The sequence below is a fragment of the Macaca mulatta genome, chromosome X (genome assembly GCF_049350105.2).
Source record: "Macaca mulatta isolate MMU2019108-1 chromosome X, T2T-MMU8v2.0, whole genome shotgun sequence".
NCBI classification, from domain to species: Eukaryota; Metazoa; Chordata; class Mammalia; order Primates; family Cercopithecidae; genus Macaca; species Macaca mulatta.
Genome location: NC_133426.1, coordinates 77,706,014 through 77,722,774, shown reverse-complemented (window position 1 = coordinate 77,722,774; position 16,761 = coordinate 77,706,014). Strand labels below are relative to the sequence as shown.

Genomic DNA, 16,761 nt, shown 5'->3' with positions numbered 1-16,761 from the left:
TAACGGTTACTGCACAGGCGTTGCCACTGAGCCAGAGCCATTTAACCCGACCTGTGTGGCTGGGGATCAAGCTTCAGATACCCCATAACTCTGACTCTCAGACTGTTTTGGGGGCCCCGGGGCTGCAGACAAGGGGAGGAGGGGCACGTGAGGGCTGGGTCCCTGCCTCCCCCCATCCTCCGCTGTCACTCACTACCCCAACAGTCGCCCAGGGGGCGGGCCCCGGAGAGGTGGGGATGGGGGAGGGTAATCTTGGCAGGCGCCTGCTGCATGGCGTAGGTAGGGACTATTGAGGGGGGCGGACGCCGGGGGGGTGAACACGAGTGGGAAGCGAAGAGAGACACGGGGAGGGGGAGGGGACCGGGAACCATTTGAATGAGAGGAGGGGATCACGGGTAGAGTGGGCTCCAGGAGGCAGGGCGGGCAGGGTGTGACGGGGGCCAGACTCTTGAGCCAGGTAAGGGGAGCAGGTGCGTAGATCTGTGTTTTTGGTGCGTGAGCGCACTCGGCCCTTGGATGGAAAGGGGACGCCGCCTTTCCCGGGGGGCCGGCTTCAAAGCTCCAGAGGCTATCTTTTCCTTCTCAACTAACGGGGCCCCGGGCGGGGGCTCAGGCGCCGTCTCCAGTGGCTGTACTCCACTCCGCAATTTCCAGGCGGCCACTGGACTGGGAGTCTCGCGCCGGGGGCCGGCGCTGTCTCGCGAGCCCCCTCCTGGAGCCAGCCAATGGGGTTGGTTGCTGGCACCGCCCGCCCGCCTGGTGCAGAGCGCTGGGCGCTGCGAGCGGCGCTGCCATTTAAAGGGGCCGCGACCCCTGTCCCGGCTGCTAGGGAGGGAGGTGGAGAAGGAGCGCGGGGCCGTCGCTGTCTGCAGTTCTAGGCTTGTAGCCTTTGCACTAACCCTGCCGCAGGTAGGGGTCCGGCCTGCTCAAGCCGAACCGAACCTGCAAGCGGGATCTTGCAGTAGCCGGGAGGCGGTGGGGGGGGGGTCTAAGGAGAGATCGTAGCTCCAAAATGTCTTCCTGTAAATGCCTGAGGTTGGGGGTGGGCAACAGGAGAAGGGAGGACTGGAGGAGCAATGGGAAAGGGGGACGGGGCTGAGGAAGTGGGCGACCTGAAAGGTAACTGGGGGAAGGGGTTGCGAAGGGCAGTTTGTGGGGGCGGGGGAAGGGCCGAGGGAGGACCTAGCAACGCGGGGAGGGGGGGTGGGGCCAGACTGGGTGGGTAAAGACTGGGGAGCTGGGGGGCTCCAGCAGAGTGGGGAGGGAATAGAAACTGAGATCGCGGGGGCGGGAAAGGCTCCTGGTGGCGACGGCCTTAGGAGACTCTAAGGGGGCGTTCAGCCTGAGTTGCGGGGGGTGAAAGGTAAGGGGGAAGGGAATGGGAGTTGCAGTCGAGTAGGGGGGTGGGCGGGTGGAACGACCGACTGCCTGGCCAGTGTGGGCACGGGGCCAGGGCGGGGAACGCCTCTCCCCACTGGGGGCGCTGTATTGGGGGGAGTGGTCATTAGGACTAAAGCCTTCGGAAATGCTTGTAGATTGTGGTGGTGGGGGCTGTTCATGAGAAATCCAAGTGGATGATGGGGTGTGTCTCAGAGCCCATGTAAGAAGGAATTCTGGCTAAGACCACCTCTACTGCCTCCTCTTCTCCTCCTAATCTGCAGTACATATCCAGCCATACTCATGGACCCCAGTGATTTCCCCAGTCCATTTGACCCATTGACCCTGCCAGAGAAGCCCCTGGCTGGAGACCTACCAGTAGACATGGAATTTGGAGAGGATCTGCTGGAATCCCAGACTGCCCCAACTCGAGGATGGGCCCCCCCTGGCCCTTCTCCATCCTCGGGAGCCCTGGACCTGCTTGATACCCCTGCTGGCCTGGAAAAAGACCCTGGAGTCTTGGATGGAGCCACTGAGTTGCTGGGGCTGGGGGGGCTGCTCTATAAAGCCCCCTCTCCCCCGGAGGTGGACCACGGTCCTGAGGGAACCCTGGCATGGGATGCGGGGGATCAGACCCTAGAGCCTGGACCAGGGGGCCAGACCCCTGAGGTGGTACCACCTGATCCGGGGGCTGGGGCAAATTCCTGTTCACCCGAGGGGCTACTAGAGCCTTTGGCTCCAGATTCTCCAATAACCCTGCAGTCCCCACATATTGAAGAGGAGGAGACCACCTCCATAGCTACTGCGAGAAGGGGCTCCCCTGGGCAGGAGGAGGAGCTTCCCCAAGGGCAGCCACAGAGCCCAAATGCCCCCCCTAGCCCTTCAGTGGGAGAGACTCTGGGGGATGGAATCAACAGTTCTCAGACCAAACCTGGGGGCTCTAGCCCCCCTGCACATCCTTCCTTGCCAGGTAGGTTGCCTAATTATCTGGAGAATCAGGGCTGGGAGAGGGTGGTGGTAAGGAGGGGTGGCTATGTGCTTTGGGAAGTAGTGGGGAGGAGGAGGGTGGGGAGATAAGTGTAGGGATGTGTGTGGGGAAGGACTTGGGGTTTAGGAGGGAGGAGTGGGGTAGTGTGTAGAGGAAGATTAAGGAAAGTAGGGGTGGGCACAGGCTGTGGGGGAGGAATGAGGTAAGGTTTCAGGGAGCGTAGGTTGGGAGGAGTGGATTTGGTGGGAAGGGTTCCCTTTTTCCTGCCCCAATGGGCTTTTGGTGCCAGAGTCCGTCCTTCAGGATTTGGAGGAGTACACCAGGCTTCTTGGTTCTAAGACCTTTACAGCTTTTTGGTTCCAGATGGGAGTGGGATTTCTGGGTTTGACGAATGGTAACTAGGTTCTGGAGCCCCTAACAGCATAAGGATTTCAGCAGAGCAGTAGAAATGCAGGGTCTAGGATTGAGTCTGTGATAGGGGAGGGACAACCTTGACTTGAGAGGCTCTAGTTTCTCCCCTCTTCTGCCTAGTGGTGTGCCTCTATCAGGCTGTGACGAGGGTCTTAGGGCTTATATAACCACCTGAATCCAGGGGAAGCTACCCATACATTGATGCTTCCTTTTCCTTTTGCTACCTTTGGGTGGTTGTGTGTGTGTTTCATTGGTAAAATATAAATTCTTAATGAAAGGTATATTACCTGTGTTTCCTTAACCCCCAAAGATTGGGACAGAAAGCTGGTGGGAAGGATAGATTTTTTTTTCATGGAATAGCTGCACGTGCACCGCCCCCCCCACCTTAGTACAGAGCCTGAGGTAACCCTGAGAGGGGCCCCAAGAAGCCACAGGCACTCGAGTTTTCCCTTTCAGTTTTGAGTAAGTTCTTCCCCAGGAATGGAGGCGGGGGTTGGGCCGGGGAGGGGGTGGTGAGGGCAGGCTCAACATTTAGGCTGCCTTCTGCTTCCTTTGCAGGAGATGGCCTGACTGCGAAGGCGAGTGAGAAGCCGCCTGAACGGGTGAGGGGGAGGGGATTGGAAGGAGTCTGGTTCCCCCTTAGCTCTGGGAAGGACAGACCCTTCATTTTCCCTCCCAGATGTTGTTCTGTAGAGAGTGTGTATAAGGAGAGTTAGGAGGAGGGAGGGAGCACTAGTGTCTACTGCTTGTTGGGGAGAAAGTCCAGCCTCCTTTTCTTCCCTCCTCCTAAGGGCTGGGCCAAGGGTCCCCACTCTCCCTTCCCCCTCCCATCTTCTATCCCCCCCCAAACCCTGTACTAGTGTTAGCCTGGCCAGGGTGTCAGTTTTCCTCCCCTCCCGTCTTTCCAAGGTACAGAAGAGAAGCGAACGCGTTAGGAGAGCAGAACCTCCAAAACCTGAGGTTGTAGATTCCACTGAGAGCAGTAAGTAGGATTTGAGGAAGTGTGACCTGGGAGTTCTGGGTGTGGAAAAGATCCGAAAGTGGCACGCGGCGGGGCATGGATCTTCTAGCTCCTGTAGTCCTGCTCCATGCAGCTCGTGAAGCGCCTGTCTCCGCTATGGGTTGGCATGGGAACCAGGGGCAGTGGGGGAAATTGAAAACAAGAGCAGTGAGAATGGCGAGTTTCCTGTTTCAGCTATGCCATCTCTGTCTCCGAATCTTCTCATTTAGAGCCTCTCCCTTTCCCTCCCTGGGAGGTTACAGAGTAACCAAGGGAGAGAGACACCGAGGTCTTAAAATACTAATGTAACGAGGGCCAGGGTGTAAAGGCCAGAACAACAGAGATCCCAGGAGAGGGACTGAACTGTTGGTCAGGGGATGGTTGGAGACCTGGTTTGGTGGCCTTTCTCATGTCCATCCCCCTACTTTCGCAGTTCCAGTGTCAGATGAGGATTCTGATGCCATGGTAGATGACCCTAATGATGAGGACTTTGTGCCATTCCGGCCCCGGCGCTCTCCTCGCATGTCCCTACGCTCAAGTGTGTCACAAAGGGCCGGGCGCTCTGCAGTGGGCACCAAGATGACTTGTGCACATTGCCGGACACCACTGCAGAAGGGGCAGACTGCCTATCAGCGCAAGGGGCTGCCTCAGCTCTTCTGCTCATCATCCTGCCTCACCACTTTCTCCAAGAAGCCCTCGGGCAAAAAGACCTGTACCTTCTGCAAGAAGTGCGTGAGGGTCTTGGGGGCTGTGCAGAGGGCAGGGATCTGGGCAGGAGTATGAGTAAGACAGACTGTTGGTAAGAACCTAGCAGGATGGAGCTGGGCGAGAGAGCGATGTAGGGAGGGAGTCAGAGTATTTGGCTCTGTGGTCATTGATCCTGGACGAGGGGCAGAAGCTGAGGAAATGAGAGGGTGGTCTTGAGTGAATATTCAAACCTGTTCCCACCTCTAGGGAGATCTGGAACACCAAGGACTCAGTTGTGGCGCAGACTGGTTCCGGAGGCTCCTTCCATGAGTTCTGCACGTCCGTCTGTCTCTCCCTGTATGAGGCCCAGCAGCAGCGCCCGATCCCCCAGTCTGGGGATCCCGCCGATGCCACTCGCTGCAGCATATGCCAGAAGACTGGAGAGGTGAGGACACTCGGTGGGGGCTGATTTACAGAGCCTGGACAGCCCTGACCTGCCCCTCCCATCCTGGGGCTGCAGGGGCCAGGCCCTGTGGAAAGGGGAGTGGGGAGGAAAGGCGGCCATCATGAGGGAGCGTATTCAAGGACAGAGCTTCTCCAGGATGCGCACAGCTGGCCTTCTTTACCTCTCAGGACCTCACCACCAAGTCGGCAGCCTGCGGCGCAGGTTGGGGGGTCCCTGGGCCCACTGTCTGCTGTGAAGGTCTAGGGTGAGGTGGGGGGCTGACCTTGCATTGGGGTGGGCGGTGGTGGCCAGGCCCTAGCTCAGGGTGCGTGTGTGTGTGGCAGGTCCTGCATGAGGTCAGCAATGGCAGCGTGGTGCACCGGCTCTGCAGCGATTCTTGCTTCTCCAAATTCCGGGCCAACAAGGGACTGAAAACCAACTGTTGTGACCAGTGTGGGGCTTACATCTACACCAAGACCGGGAGCCCTGGCCCTGAGCTCCTCTTCCACGAGGGCCAACAAAAGCGGTTCTGCAACACAACCTGCTTGGGGGCGTATAAGAAGGTGGGGCCGAGGGAGTAGTGCATTAGAGGGCTGTGGAAGGGGGTGTGGTTCTTGGGTGATAAATAAAGGTGGCTGACAGGTCAAGGACTGGGAGAAATAAAACAAATAAAGGGGGTTTCAATTGTATCTGTTATGTTTTATTTTTGAAGCTGGCTGGTGGATACACAGGTCTTTGTTACATCATCATCTATACTTTTTTTGTATGCCTGAAATATTTCATGTTTAAAACATTTAAAAAATAAAAGTGAAGGGACAAATCCAGCCTCAGCCTCTCCTTCCCCATCCTCACAGAAAAACACACGTGTGTACCCATGTGTCTGGTGCAAGACCCTGTGTAAGAACTTTGAGATGCTATCACATGTGGATCGTAATGGCAAGACCAGCTTGTTCTGTTCCCTGTGCTGTACCACTTCTTACAAAGTGAAGCAGGCAGGGCTCACTGGTAGGTGCAAAGCCCTCTTCTCTGAGTCCCCTGCTGGCCTTCTCTCTACCTCCCATACTCCCCTCTTCCAGAGTAATCCCTGCTGCCCGACCTTAGCCCCAACCACATCTCCCCGTGGAATTTCTGTTCGTCTCTTGCACTGCCTTACACCTTCTGTGTGCTCTCTCTCTCCCTCTCTCTTTTTCTTTTCCTCTCTCTCTTTCTGTCTATGCCCCAGGCCCTCCCCGACCCTGCAGCTTCTGCCGCCGCAGCCTCTCTGACCCCTGTTACTACAACAAGGTTGACCGCACAGTCTACCAGTTCTGCAGCCCCAGCTGCTGGACCAAGTTCCAGGTACTCCAGGCCCTGGACCAGGGATAGAAGGGTGTGGTAACATAAAGAGGGTCGGAGAATTGGGGTAGGCAGGCCTGGGCAGAGCAAAGAACAAGCCTGACTCCCCTTCCCCACCGCTGCACACATCTTGCCCCTCCCTTACTTGTCTTCCTTCCCTCCAGCGCACAAGCCCCGAAGGGGGCATTCACCTGAGCTGTCACTACTGCCACAGCCTCTTCAGTGGCAAGCCTGAGGTCTTGGACTGGCAGGTAAGAGCCCCACCCCCACCCACATCTTGCCACATGACCAGACTGTCTGAAGGGGTCCTTCCACTTGGCCGCTGCTGAGGCCAGATGTTACAGCTTATCCTCCCTGCCCTGTGCCCCCACCTCAGGACCAAGTGTTCCAGTTCTGCTGCCGTGATTGCTGTGAGGACTTCAAGCGGCTTCGGGGTGTGGTGTCCCAGTGTGAGCACTGTCGGCAGGAGAAACTCTTGCATGAGAAACTCCGATTCAGCGGAGTGGAGAAGAGCTTCTGCAGCGAAGGTAAGGAGATGGGGAAGGGCAGGAGACACGTAGCTCCCAACCAGGGAGAATGGAGGAGAAGGGAGGGAGGCTGGGAAAGTGGTCCGTGAGGCAGAGCCTTCCGCCCGGGATGCTCTACTCCCACCTCCCCTAAAGCTTTGGGCACAAGGGGCTGCTTAGAGAGAGGTTTCAGGTGTAGCACCTTGAAAAGGTTGGGTCTCTTGCCCTTGGGTATCTGTGTCTCTGGACTCTCTTTCCTCTTCCCCTCTTTCCAGGCTGTGTGCTGCTGTACAAACAGGACTTCACTAAGAAGCTGGGCTTGTGCTGTATCACTTGTACTTACTGCTCCCAGACTTGCCAGCGCGGAGTCACTGAGCAACTGGATGGCAGCACCTGGGACTTCTGCAGTGAGGACTGTAAAAGCAAGTACCTGCTGTGGTACTGCAAGGTAAGGAGGGTCAGCACGCGAGCGAGGCGGGAAAGAGGGCGGCGGGGAGCACAGGCTGTGGTACTAAGCTCGGGGTGTGGACAGATCTCCAGGCAGGGCAGCCAGCCTTCCATCTCTAAGCCGGCCCGATCTCCAAGCGGAGGAGCATGGCTTATCCCAGGGGAAAGAAAGGGCCCAACGCATTTTAGGGAGGCAGGTCTGACCATCCTTTTGACATCCTCAGGCTGCCCGGTGCCATGCCTGTAAGCGCCAGGGGAAGCTGCTGGAGACCATCCACTGGCGTGGGCAGATCCGTCATTTCTGCAACCAGCAGTGTCTTCTGCGCTTCTATAGCCAGCAGAACCAACCCAACCTGGATACCCAGAGTGGGCCCGAGAGCCTCCTGAACAGTGAGTCCCGGGCAGGGGGTACACTCTGTTAGAGGGGGCCTGGACTCTCCTAATCCTAAGCCTAGCCCCTTTCTCCTTCCTCTTGCATTCACCTCATCCCTGGCCAGATAGGGTGCTAGTACTGTGAACTGTATTCTCTTTTAGCTTCCGAACCCTGCGGTTCAGAAGGGGAAGTCTTATTTAAAACTTCTTGGAGTTAGCGTCTACTGATTGTCTATGAAATGTATATTATTAGGGAGTGGGTGCCTATCCTGATAGGATGGGGCATATAGGGGTTACGGTTACTTTTCTGAGATAAGGAAATCTCAGCATAAACTCTACCTTTAGTGAGACTGAAGACTGTCATTTCTAGAATGTTGCCCCTGCCCCTCCACAACTCCAGGGATACCCAGGCTATCTAAATGGAAGGTCTCAATTGTGGGTTTTTGGGGAAAATGTAATGTTTCATTCTCAAGGAGCAAAGAGTCTTTTAGGCTACTATTGCTGGGGCACAGAGGAGACTAGATCTGGGATGGCAAGGGGGGCAAATCCTAGAACTTCCCATCTGTATTTGGTGTACCTGTTAATGAAGCTCTCCTGGAACAGGGGTAAGGAAAATGGAGAGCTAGTCCCTTGGATGAGAGCATTCATTTGTTTTGATCTACAGGTCAGTCTCCTGAGTCAAAACCCCAGACACCCTCTCAAACCAAAGTGGAGAACAGCAACACAGTGAGGACCCCAGAGGAAAATGGGAATTTGGGCAAGGTCGGGGCAAAAGCCAAGGGGGAGGATAATCTCAGAGGAGGGTACGGCAGTTGGCGGCACAAATGTTCCTTTTTCTTTGCAGATCCCTGTGAAGACCCGATCAGCTCCCACGGCTCCCACCCCTCCTCCACCCCCACCGCCCCCAGCAACACCCCGCAAAAACAAGGCTGCCATGTGTAAGCCGCTGATGCAGAATCGGGGCGTCTCCTGCAAGGTGGAGATGAAGTCCAAAGGGAGTCAGACAGGTGAGCCAGGGTACCTTGATGCCACAGGCTGTATTCCGGAGTCCTAGGCCTGCCAGCCCTATGTCCGTGAACTGGACAAGGGGATTCCTTAGGTAGCTGAAGCCTCATGCATATGGTTGTCCTAAAATCGTAGAGGTGTCTTTCAGCCATTGCTTCAAGGGCAGTTTTGTGACACTGAGCACGTTAGAGCTTTTGGCGGGTCCGATGTGATCAGTCCAGCAGGGTCTCTGAGAAGATCCCTTTTCTCGTCCACAGAAGAGTGGAAGCCACAGGTGATTGTGCTGCCCATCCCAGTGCCCATCTTCGTGCCAGTGCCTATGCATCTGTACTGCCAGAAAGTCCCGGTGCCTTTCTCGATGCCTATCCCGGTAAGTTTCCCTGCCCTTCCTGGCTGGGTCCTCCTTTCCCCTTCCAGGTTTGAGATCCACCCTTTCCCCTTACTCTCATCAACTGTCCCCCTTCACTCTCATCATCTGTCCCCCCCTTCCCCCAACTGCTGGTGTGGTTCTTGGCATTTAGTTGGGATTCGTGCCTCCAGGTGCCTGTGCCCATGTTCTTGCCCACTACCTTGGAGAGCACAGACAAGATTGTAGAGACCATTGAGGAGCTGAAGGTGAAGATCCCTTCCAACCCCTTGGAGGCCGACATCCTGGCTATGGCAGAAATGATTGCAGAGGCTGAGGAGTTAGACAAGGCCTCATCTGACCTTTGTGGTATGCCATAGATGGTGGCGATGAGGGAGACAGGGTGCTACCAGCGTGTCTCTGCCCGAGGGGGAGCTATTGATGATCTTGGTGCCTAGTAGAATGGGAGGATAGTTGGGATCAGCCCCTGAAAGCTTGTGAGGGTGCTAGCAGGAGCTTGTAGCCACTGAGCCCACTTCTCTGCTTCCCAGATCTTGTGAGCAACCAGAGTGCAGAGGGACTCCTGGAAGACTGTGACCTGTTTGGGCCTGCTCGAGATGATGTCCTGGCCATGGCAGTCAAGATGGCCAATGTCTTGGATGAGCCTGGGCAAGACTTGGAGGCAGACTTCCCTAAGAGTGAGTAAGATTGGAGCCGTGCCCACTGGGTATGGTAGCATTCGTGCCATCAGGAAGGGAATGTTCCTTGTGTCCCTGAGTATGACCCTGAAAAGTGTTCATTGTGATTCTAAGACAGAAGGTTCTCACAGGGAGCAGTGCCAGAGACACCAGGACAGGTGCATTCTTTTAGACTTCTGAGTCATGCTTTTTTTTATTATTTTTTTTAAACTGTAAAAAAACATAAAAATTTCACTATGTTCGGCCGGGCGCGGTGGCTCAAGCCTGTAATCCCAGCACTTTGGGAGGCCGAGACGGGCGGATCACGGGGTCAGGAGATCGAGACCATCCTGGCTAACACGGTTAAACCCCGTCTCTACTAAAAAAAATACAAAAATCTAGCTGGGCGTGGTGGCGGGCGCCTGTAGTCCCAGCTACTCGGGAGGCTGAGGCAGGAAACCCAGGAGGCGGAGCTTGCAGTGAGCAGAGATTGCGCCACTGCACTCCAGCCTGGGCGACAGAGGGAGACTCCGTCTCAAAAAAAAAAAAAAAAAAATTTTCACTATGTTCAACATGTTTACAGCTCAGTAGTTCACATTGCTGTGTTTTGTGTTTCTGTGACTCTGAGCATGCTTTTTGGTATAGCTTTACTGGTTCCTTTGGCTCATCTAGTGTCAAGTGGGCAAGTAGCAGGGGTGGGGCAGGAGGGCTGCAGGGTTGAGATCTTAAGAAATTGATTTCTTCTTTCTTTCCTTTTTATTAGATCCTCTGGACATTAATCCCAGTGTAGACTTCCTCTTTGATTGTGGCCTAGTAGGGCCTGAGGATGTGTCTACTGAACAAGACCTTCCCCGAACCATGAGGAAGGTAGGGCTGGGGCTACCATATGTACAAAAGAAGAATGGAGGCCCAAAGGGGAGAGGATGTGAGAGCCAAGCCAGCAACCATAGTTTGACCTTCCCTAACCTCCTTTCTCCAACACTAGAAGTACTGAGATAAAGCCAAACTTTACTCTTCCCCCATTTCACAAGGTCATCAAAGCTATTCCTGGGGCTCTGTGCTGTGGAAGTTTGCTGTGTACTTACATCAGCCCCTGCCCCGGCCAGCAGTAAATATGGTGCTGACTAGCTTTCTCACCTTGCCTCTGGCCTTACCTCTGCCATGCCCCTGCTTTCTCTTCTCCTCCAGGGTCAAAAGCGGCTGGTGCTTTCCGAAAGCTGCTCCCGGGACTCCATGAGCAGTCAGCCTAGTTGTACCGGGCTCAACTATTCATATGGTGTCAATGCTTGGAAGTGCTGGGTGCAGTCAAAATATGCCAATGGAGAAACCAGCAAGGGTGATGAGCTGCGCTTTGGCCGTAAGTACTTGCGGTTGGGGGTAGGGGAGGGCAAAGACAGGGAGGAGGAGGGGAAAGGGAAGAAGGGGCTGGGCCTGTGATTCAGCTGAAGATGTCTAGGAGTGATAAGGGTGTGATGACTTAAGGATGCCCTGTGAAGATGGGGAGGAGTTGTAGATGAAAGGAAATGCTGTCTAGGTTCAAGGTTAGGGGCTCTTTCTGTAATTGTTCAGGAGCTAGGCATGACTAAGGGATGAAGGGGTTAATGGTGGTGGAGCTAAGTGAAATTCTCCATGTAGAGTTTTTCTTAATCCTGTCCCTGCACAACATATCACTGCAGCCAAACCCATGCGTATCAAAGAGGATATTCTCGCCTGCTCAGCTGCTGAGCTCAACTACGGTCTGGCCCAGTTTGTGAGAGAAATCACTCGGCCCAATGGTGAACGATACGAACCTGACAGTATCTACTATTTGTGTCTTGGCATCCAGCAGGTACCTCTCATGCACCACCTTGCTTCCTGTCACTCTTAACACAGCAGGCAGGGTCTAACCAGAAATGATTCTGGGTTGGGCACGGTGGCTAACGCCTGTAATCCCAACACTGTGGGAGGCTGAGGCAGGAGGATCGCTTCAAGCCAGGAGTTTGAGACCAGCCTGGGCAACAAAGTGATACCGCATCTCTACCCAAAAAATATTTAATGAAAAAAAAAAGCAATTATTCTGTTGCACTCCCTGTTCCTCATCTTGTCCCCTACCTCAAGCAGGCGGCTTGCCTTTAATCTCCTATTCCAAATAGAACATGAGATATCAATACTTTTCTAAAATCAAAACTGCATTCCAGGACTGTTGGCCAAGGAGCAGTCTTCATTACTATCCAGGTCCCCTTTGTAGTATTTAAGCCCATTCTAGGAGGGGAGGGATGGGTGGAGCTGGGATCCTTGAGTGCTGGCGTAATGTTTAGTTCCCCCTGGGAGAAGTCAACCACGTATTACCTGACAAGGAGGTGTGGGCTTCTAAAGAACATCTCCTCCAAGCCTCCTCCTCTTCCAGCAAAGCCTGAGTAGCGCAGAGCTGTAGGTATACCTGGGGGAAGGCACTCGAGGCCACCTAATCAAGCAACTGTTTCCCATCGTCTCCTAATGATTGACGACACCATACCTGGGGGCTTCAGCATCATTATCTTTCTTCGAGGACCTACAGTCTAGCCTTATGTGTGTCTGTTTTTCTTTCCCCAGTACTTGCTGGAAAATAACCGGATGGTGAACATTTTCACGGACCTTTACTACCTGACTTTCGTTCAAGAACTCAATAAGTCTCTGAGTACCTGGCAGCCCACACTCCTCCCCAACAGTAAGGGACAGGGACGTAGCAACCCCTACACACCCTTTTTCCATTCTTCTAATCCACCATCCCAAGACTCCTGTGCTATTTGGTCTGCCACTCTTCACAAAGGGCCCGAGGGCAGGAGCGTGTAGCTGGATGCCTCAGGGTTTAGAGTTAAAGGAGCATAGGAGCGCCTGTTCTTGAACATGAGGAGGGGATCAAGACTTAGGTCTGAAGAGCTATCTCTAGGACCAGAAAAAGATGGCCTGGGTTTGGGTGGTAAGTAAAGAAAGAGAGCAAGAAATCGTGGGACTCCTCAAGGTTTACATTTACCTGTCTACAACTTGAGGGTGGTGAGAGACGTTCCAAATGCAGGAGTGGAAAGTATGTATTATTTAAAGCGCTGTCCCACTGTGTAGTGTAGCAAGTGTAGCAAAGTGACAGTGTTTTATATATGAAGGTTACTCACCAAATGAGAATGGTGTGGGAAATGAGCAGGGCACATGGGATGGGAAGTGGTTGGGTTTGGGCAGCCACTCCCTCCTGACTGGCCTCTCCCCCTTGACCATTGTAGATACGGTGTTCTCTCGAGTGGAGGAGGAGCACCTCTGGGAGTGTAAGCAACTGGGGGTCTACTCGCCCTTTGTCCTCCTCAACACCCTCATGTTCTTCAACACTAAGTTTTTTGGGCTGCAGACAGCTGAGGAACACATGCAACTCTCCTTCACCAATGTGGTGCGGCAGTCCCGCAAGTGTACCACCCCTCGGGGCACCACCAAGGTGGTGAGCATCCGCTACTATGCCCCAGTCCGCCAGAGGAAAGGGCGAGGTACGAGGCTGCCCCCTCCCCTGTGCTTTTGCCCCTTCTCTGCCTTCCCCTTCCATGCCCTGCCATAACCCACCATACCTGCCAGGTCGGCCCTCTCCTTGGCCCCTAGCTTCCCTCTCCTTCCGTTGCTGTGTGCAGAAAGGGTAGAAACGGCCAGTCCTCCTACTTGATGGGCAGTGGCTGTCGCATATATAGGAGGTCACCCTGTGACCTCTCTCCCCCCTTTCCTCATTTAAGACGGTTTACTTGCTTGCCTGCTTTTTCCGGGTGGTGGACAGGTAGGAAACCTTTGGGTGTGTTTGACTGTGGCGGGGGGGGTAGACTGAATGAATGACAGGCTTTCTCTGATTCTTTGCTGTCGGGCCTAACAACAACTGCACCTTGGTTTCCATTTTTTCTGTTCCTGGATTTCTGTCCTGTCTGAGTGCAGTTCCCAAGGTCCCTTCTCTGGACCCATGCTTCTACCTGGACTAATGCGCGAGGGGTTGGGGCCATTGCTGTTTATCCCAGAAGGCAAGCCCGCCCTTGCAGTAGGGTCTGTTTTATCAGGTTTTTTGAATAACTTCTGAGATCACCTCTTCAAGACAGCAACTTGGGGGAGATTTTAAAGAGAGTCTTTGGCAGTGGGAACCGGGGAGGGTTGCATAACAACAGCTCGACAGGATGTTGGGTTGGCGTGGGAGAGGGAGACTGACCTCTTCTTCCACCTCTCCCATCTTGATGAGACTGTAATTTGTGTCGTGATGCCTTCTCCCTGTGCCCTGGACTGTGCTCTTGGATGAGGCTCGTGAAGCCTGTGCTCTTAATGAGTCTGAGTCATTTCCCTCCCCTACAGACACGGGTCCTGGAAAACGGAAGAGAGAAGATGAAGCCCCTATCTTAGAGCAGCGTGAGAACCGCATGAATCCTCTCCGCTGCCCTGTCAAGTTCTATGAATTCTATCTCTCAAAATGGTGAGTTGGTGGGTTGGCAGAAAGAGCGTTAGCATGGGGGACCCGAGGGATCTACTTTGCCTTGGTACTGATCTTCTGTCCTGCCATCCCCACCCCCACCCCCGATGTTGCAGTCCTGAAAGCCTCCGGACTCGCAACGATGTGTTCTACCTGCAACCGGAAAGGTCCTGCATCGCCGAGTCACCTCTCTGGTATTCTGTGATCCCCATGGACCGCAGCATGTTGGAGAGCATGCTCAATCGCATCCTGGCTGTGCGCGAGATTTATGAGGAACTGGGTCGTCCTGGGGAGGAAGACCTGGACTGAGCTCGTGTGCCATCCATATCCATCTTTCACATCAATGTCTGTCCTGTGGTCATGTCCCTCAGGGTGACAGGCCCAGGAACCAATGCTACTCATTCTGAAGGGCCCTGACTGCTCCTTTCCGCTCACCCATTCCCTGCCTTCTCTAGGAACCCTGGCTTTTATCTTCTTCCATACCACTTGACAACCATGGGGCCCCGGTCTTCTGTACTCAGGGGCTGGTCTCCCAGTGATGGGCAAAAGCCAGCTTGCCCGTTTTCTTTATGCTTCAGAGTAAACCCCTCCTTCTGGGTCCAGACTCTGGGTGGAGTGTTAATAGCTCTGGTGATCCTGTTGGCTTTGGGTTTCCTGACCCATCCCGCATAGGTAAAGCCTCTTGTTCCCAGGCATGACCTAGGGAAAAACCCAGCTGCCTTCTCTGCCCTGTGCCCACTCCCTTCTCTACTCTTCCCCAGCACCACGCAAAAAGGTCTCATCTGAAAGGTATGAAATAAACAATGAAAGCGATGAGGGGACCATTTACATAAAACACAGAGCTTAGACACTCTTCCCCTCCTATGAAATAATTGGTTGTTGGCACCCTCTCACCACCGCGTATCCCTCACCCCCCCGGCAAGCACCAACCCTTGGTGCTGCAGTTTTTAAAATCTTCCAAATGCCTTTTTTTCCTCAGAGGCAGAGAATGACTAAGTACGGGGAGCAGACTCCTGTTGTGCAGACTCCTGTCCCCTTGGTTTCTGTGTTTGTCTCTCTGCCATCTTAGGTTGCCATGAGCCATGGTGTCAACATGCTTAGCCCCCTCTGTAACTGCCTCCCTTTAGTTCAATGGACAGAGCTCCCAAGGCAAAAACTACCTTCTGACTTGGGTTGAGGCTGGGTTCCCCTCTATTATTCCCCCATCATAAGAGCCAGGCCAAGCCTGTGGGGGCTTGAGTCATGCAGGATGGGATCTGTGGTCAAAGGACAGGCGAGGAGCTGTGGGCACAGGGCCTGCCCCACTGCCTACATCTTCTCTCTTCCCCATCTTGCCTTGGAGGCCCTAGAAAACAATTAACTTCTGGCAAAGGGGGTACCCAGTTCTTTCCCTGTTGACTTTGCTGTTTCCCAGGCTCCTTTTTGTGTTTTTATAACTGTCACCAGTTAGCCACTGTTTAAATTGTATATATTGTTCTGAGGCGCCTGGCCTGTCCCTTCAGTGAGCCATGCCCACCCTTGTGTTGTAGTGAAAAGCTGTTGTCACGACTAACCTTCTGTCTCTGAAATTGTTTGTTTCAAATAAAGAGTTAAAATTGTCTTTGGTCTTTTGTCTTTTCTGGGTGATGGATATAGAGGAGCAACACTGGATAACATCAAATCTCTCCAAGTGTAAACAAGTCAGGTGTTTGAGAATCATTCTTACTTTATTGTCTTACTTTGAATGTACTGGGAATGTGGTCTTTTTTTTTTTATAACAAGTTTCCAAACACTTAAGGAAAAAAAATACTCACTAGCCATGTATGAAGGACCTATTATGTTTAAAGACCTAGATTACATGCTTCAAAAAAGACAAAGACTGGTTAGACCAGGATCCAATCCCCAGCAGGCTCCCAGGCTATAGGGGAGACCAAATAGTACACAATTAGTCGTAATACAGGCAGAATAAAATGAATAGTGCTATGGGAGGACAGAGGAATAAATTACTCCAGGTTTACAGGGAGGCTGGGTGCGGTGGCTTGCGTCTGTAATCCAGTACTTTGGGAGGCTAAGGTGGGAGGATCCCTTGAGCCCAGGAGTTCAAGACTAGCCTGGGCAACATGGCAAAACCCCATCTCTAATAAAAATACAAGAATTAACTGGGCGTGGTGGCGCACGCCAGTAGTCACAGCCATTGAGGAAGCTGAGGCTGGGGAGGATGGTTATAACGCCTGGGAGGCGAGGATGCAGTGATCACCCCACTGCACCCATTCTGGGTGACAGAGTGAAACCCTGTCTCAAAAACAGACAAAACACGTTTATAGGGAGGCTATGTGAGGGTTTACCAAGGGAGGTGGAATTAGACCTGGGCCTCAAAGACAAAGTGGAAAGGGTTGGGAGGCCACAGATGTAGGGGTGGGAAGTGCAAGGCTGAGATTTTTCCAACCAAGGGGTGGTAGGCTCAGATCTATTTCTTTAGGGAGACAATCCCCAGAACAATATGAAGAATAGCGAGTGGGAGTAGGCCTGGAAGCCTGGAGATTGGTGGAAGGAGTATGGCTAAGAGGTTCTATGGACCTCAATGGGGACTGTGGGGATAGGGAAGGGAAAAAAAGATAGATTCAAAGTAAATTTCAGGCATTTTGAAGGTCAAGGCTGCAGGATCTGATGAATCATTAGAAGTAAAGGTTCTTGGGGGGTGGCTCACGCCTGTAATCCCAGCACTTTGAGAGGCAGAGCCGGGTGAAT

At 53.6% G+C, this 16,761-nt stretch overlaps 1 protein-coding gene across 12 annotated transcripts; it reads left to right on the top strand.

Annotated features, from left to right (window-relative positions):
• The first annotated feature begins 202 nt into the window (after positions 1-202).
• On the top strand, positions 203-15,634 carry ZMYM3 (zinc finger MYM-type containing 3). Of its 12 annotated transcripts, none has more exons than XM_077987535.1 (25): positions 203-279; positions 1,662-2,347; positions 3,335-3,378; positions 3,692-3,758; positions 4,210-4,504; positions 4,731-4,908; positions 5,253-5,471; positions 5,763-5,913; positions 6,131-6,246; positions 6,408-6,494; positions 6,620-6,770; positions 7,025-7,197; positions 7,421-7,586; positions 8,233-8,294; positions 8,413-8,575; positions 8,831-8,943; positions 9,114-9,288; positions 9,471-9,617; positions 10,360-10,463; positions 10,785-10,953; positions 11,273-11,424; positions 12,168-12,282; positions 12,830-13,084; positions 13,920-14,037; positions 14,151-15,634. In XM_077987535.1, the coding sequence occupies exons 2-25, from the start codon at positions 1,681-1,683 to the stop codon at positions 14,341-14,343; spliced, it is 4,080 nt and encodes a 1,359-aa protein (XP_077843661.1). In that variant the 5' UTR covers positions 203-279; positions 1,662-1,680; the 3' UTR covers positions 14,344-15,634. The 12 variants fall into 12 exon arrangements, with proteins under 12 accessions (XP_077843661.1, XP_014983130.1, XP_077843659.1 ...); XM_015127644.3 differs by having other exon boundaries at positions 8,233-8,330; XM_077987533.1 differs by having other exon boundaries at positions 206-279; positions 3,686-3,758.
• Positions 15,635-16,761: the final 1,127 nt, after the last annotated feature.

Bases quoted from the DNA above. Each gene is read 5' to 3' on its own strand.
- ZMYM3 (XM_015127640.3), top strand. From the start codon at position 1,681: ATGGACCCCAGTGATTTCCCCAGTCCATTTGACCCATTGACCCTGCCA. The intron at 8,944-9,113 runs GTAAGTTTCCCT...TCGTGCCTCCAG, and splicing joins CTTTCTCGATGCCTATCCCG to GTGCCTGTGCCCATGTTCTT. The intron at 9,618-10,359 runs GTGAGTAAGATT...CCTTTTTATTAG, and splicing joins GGAGGCAGACTTCCCTAAGA to ATCCTCTGGACATTAATCCC.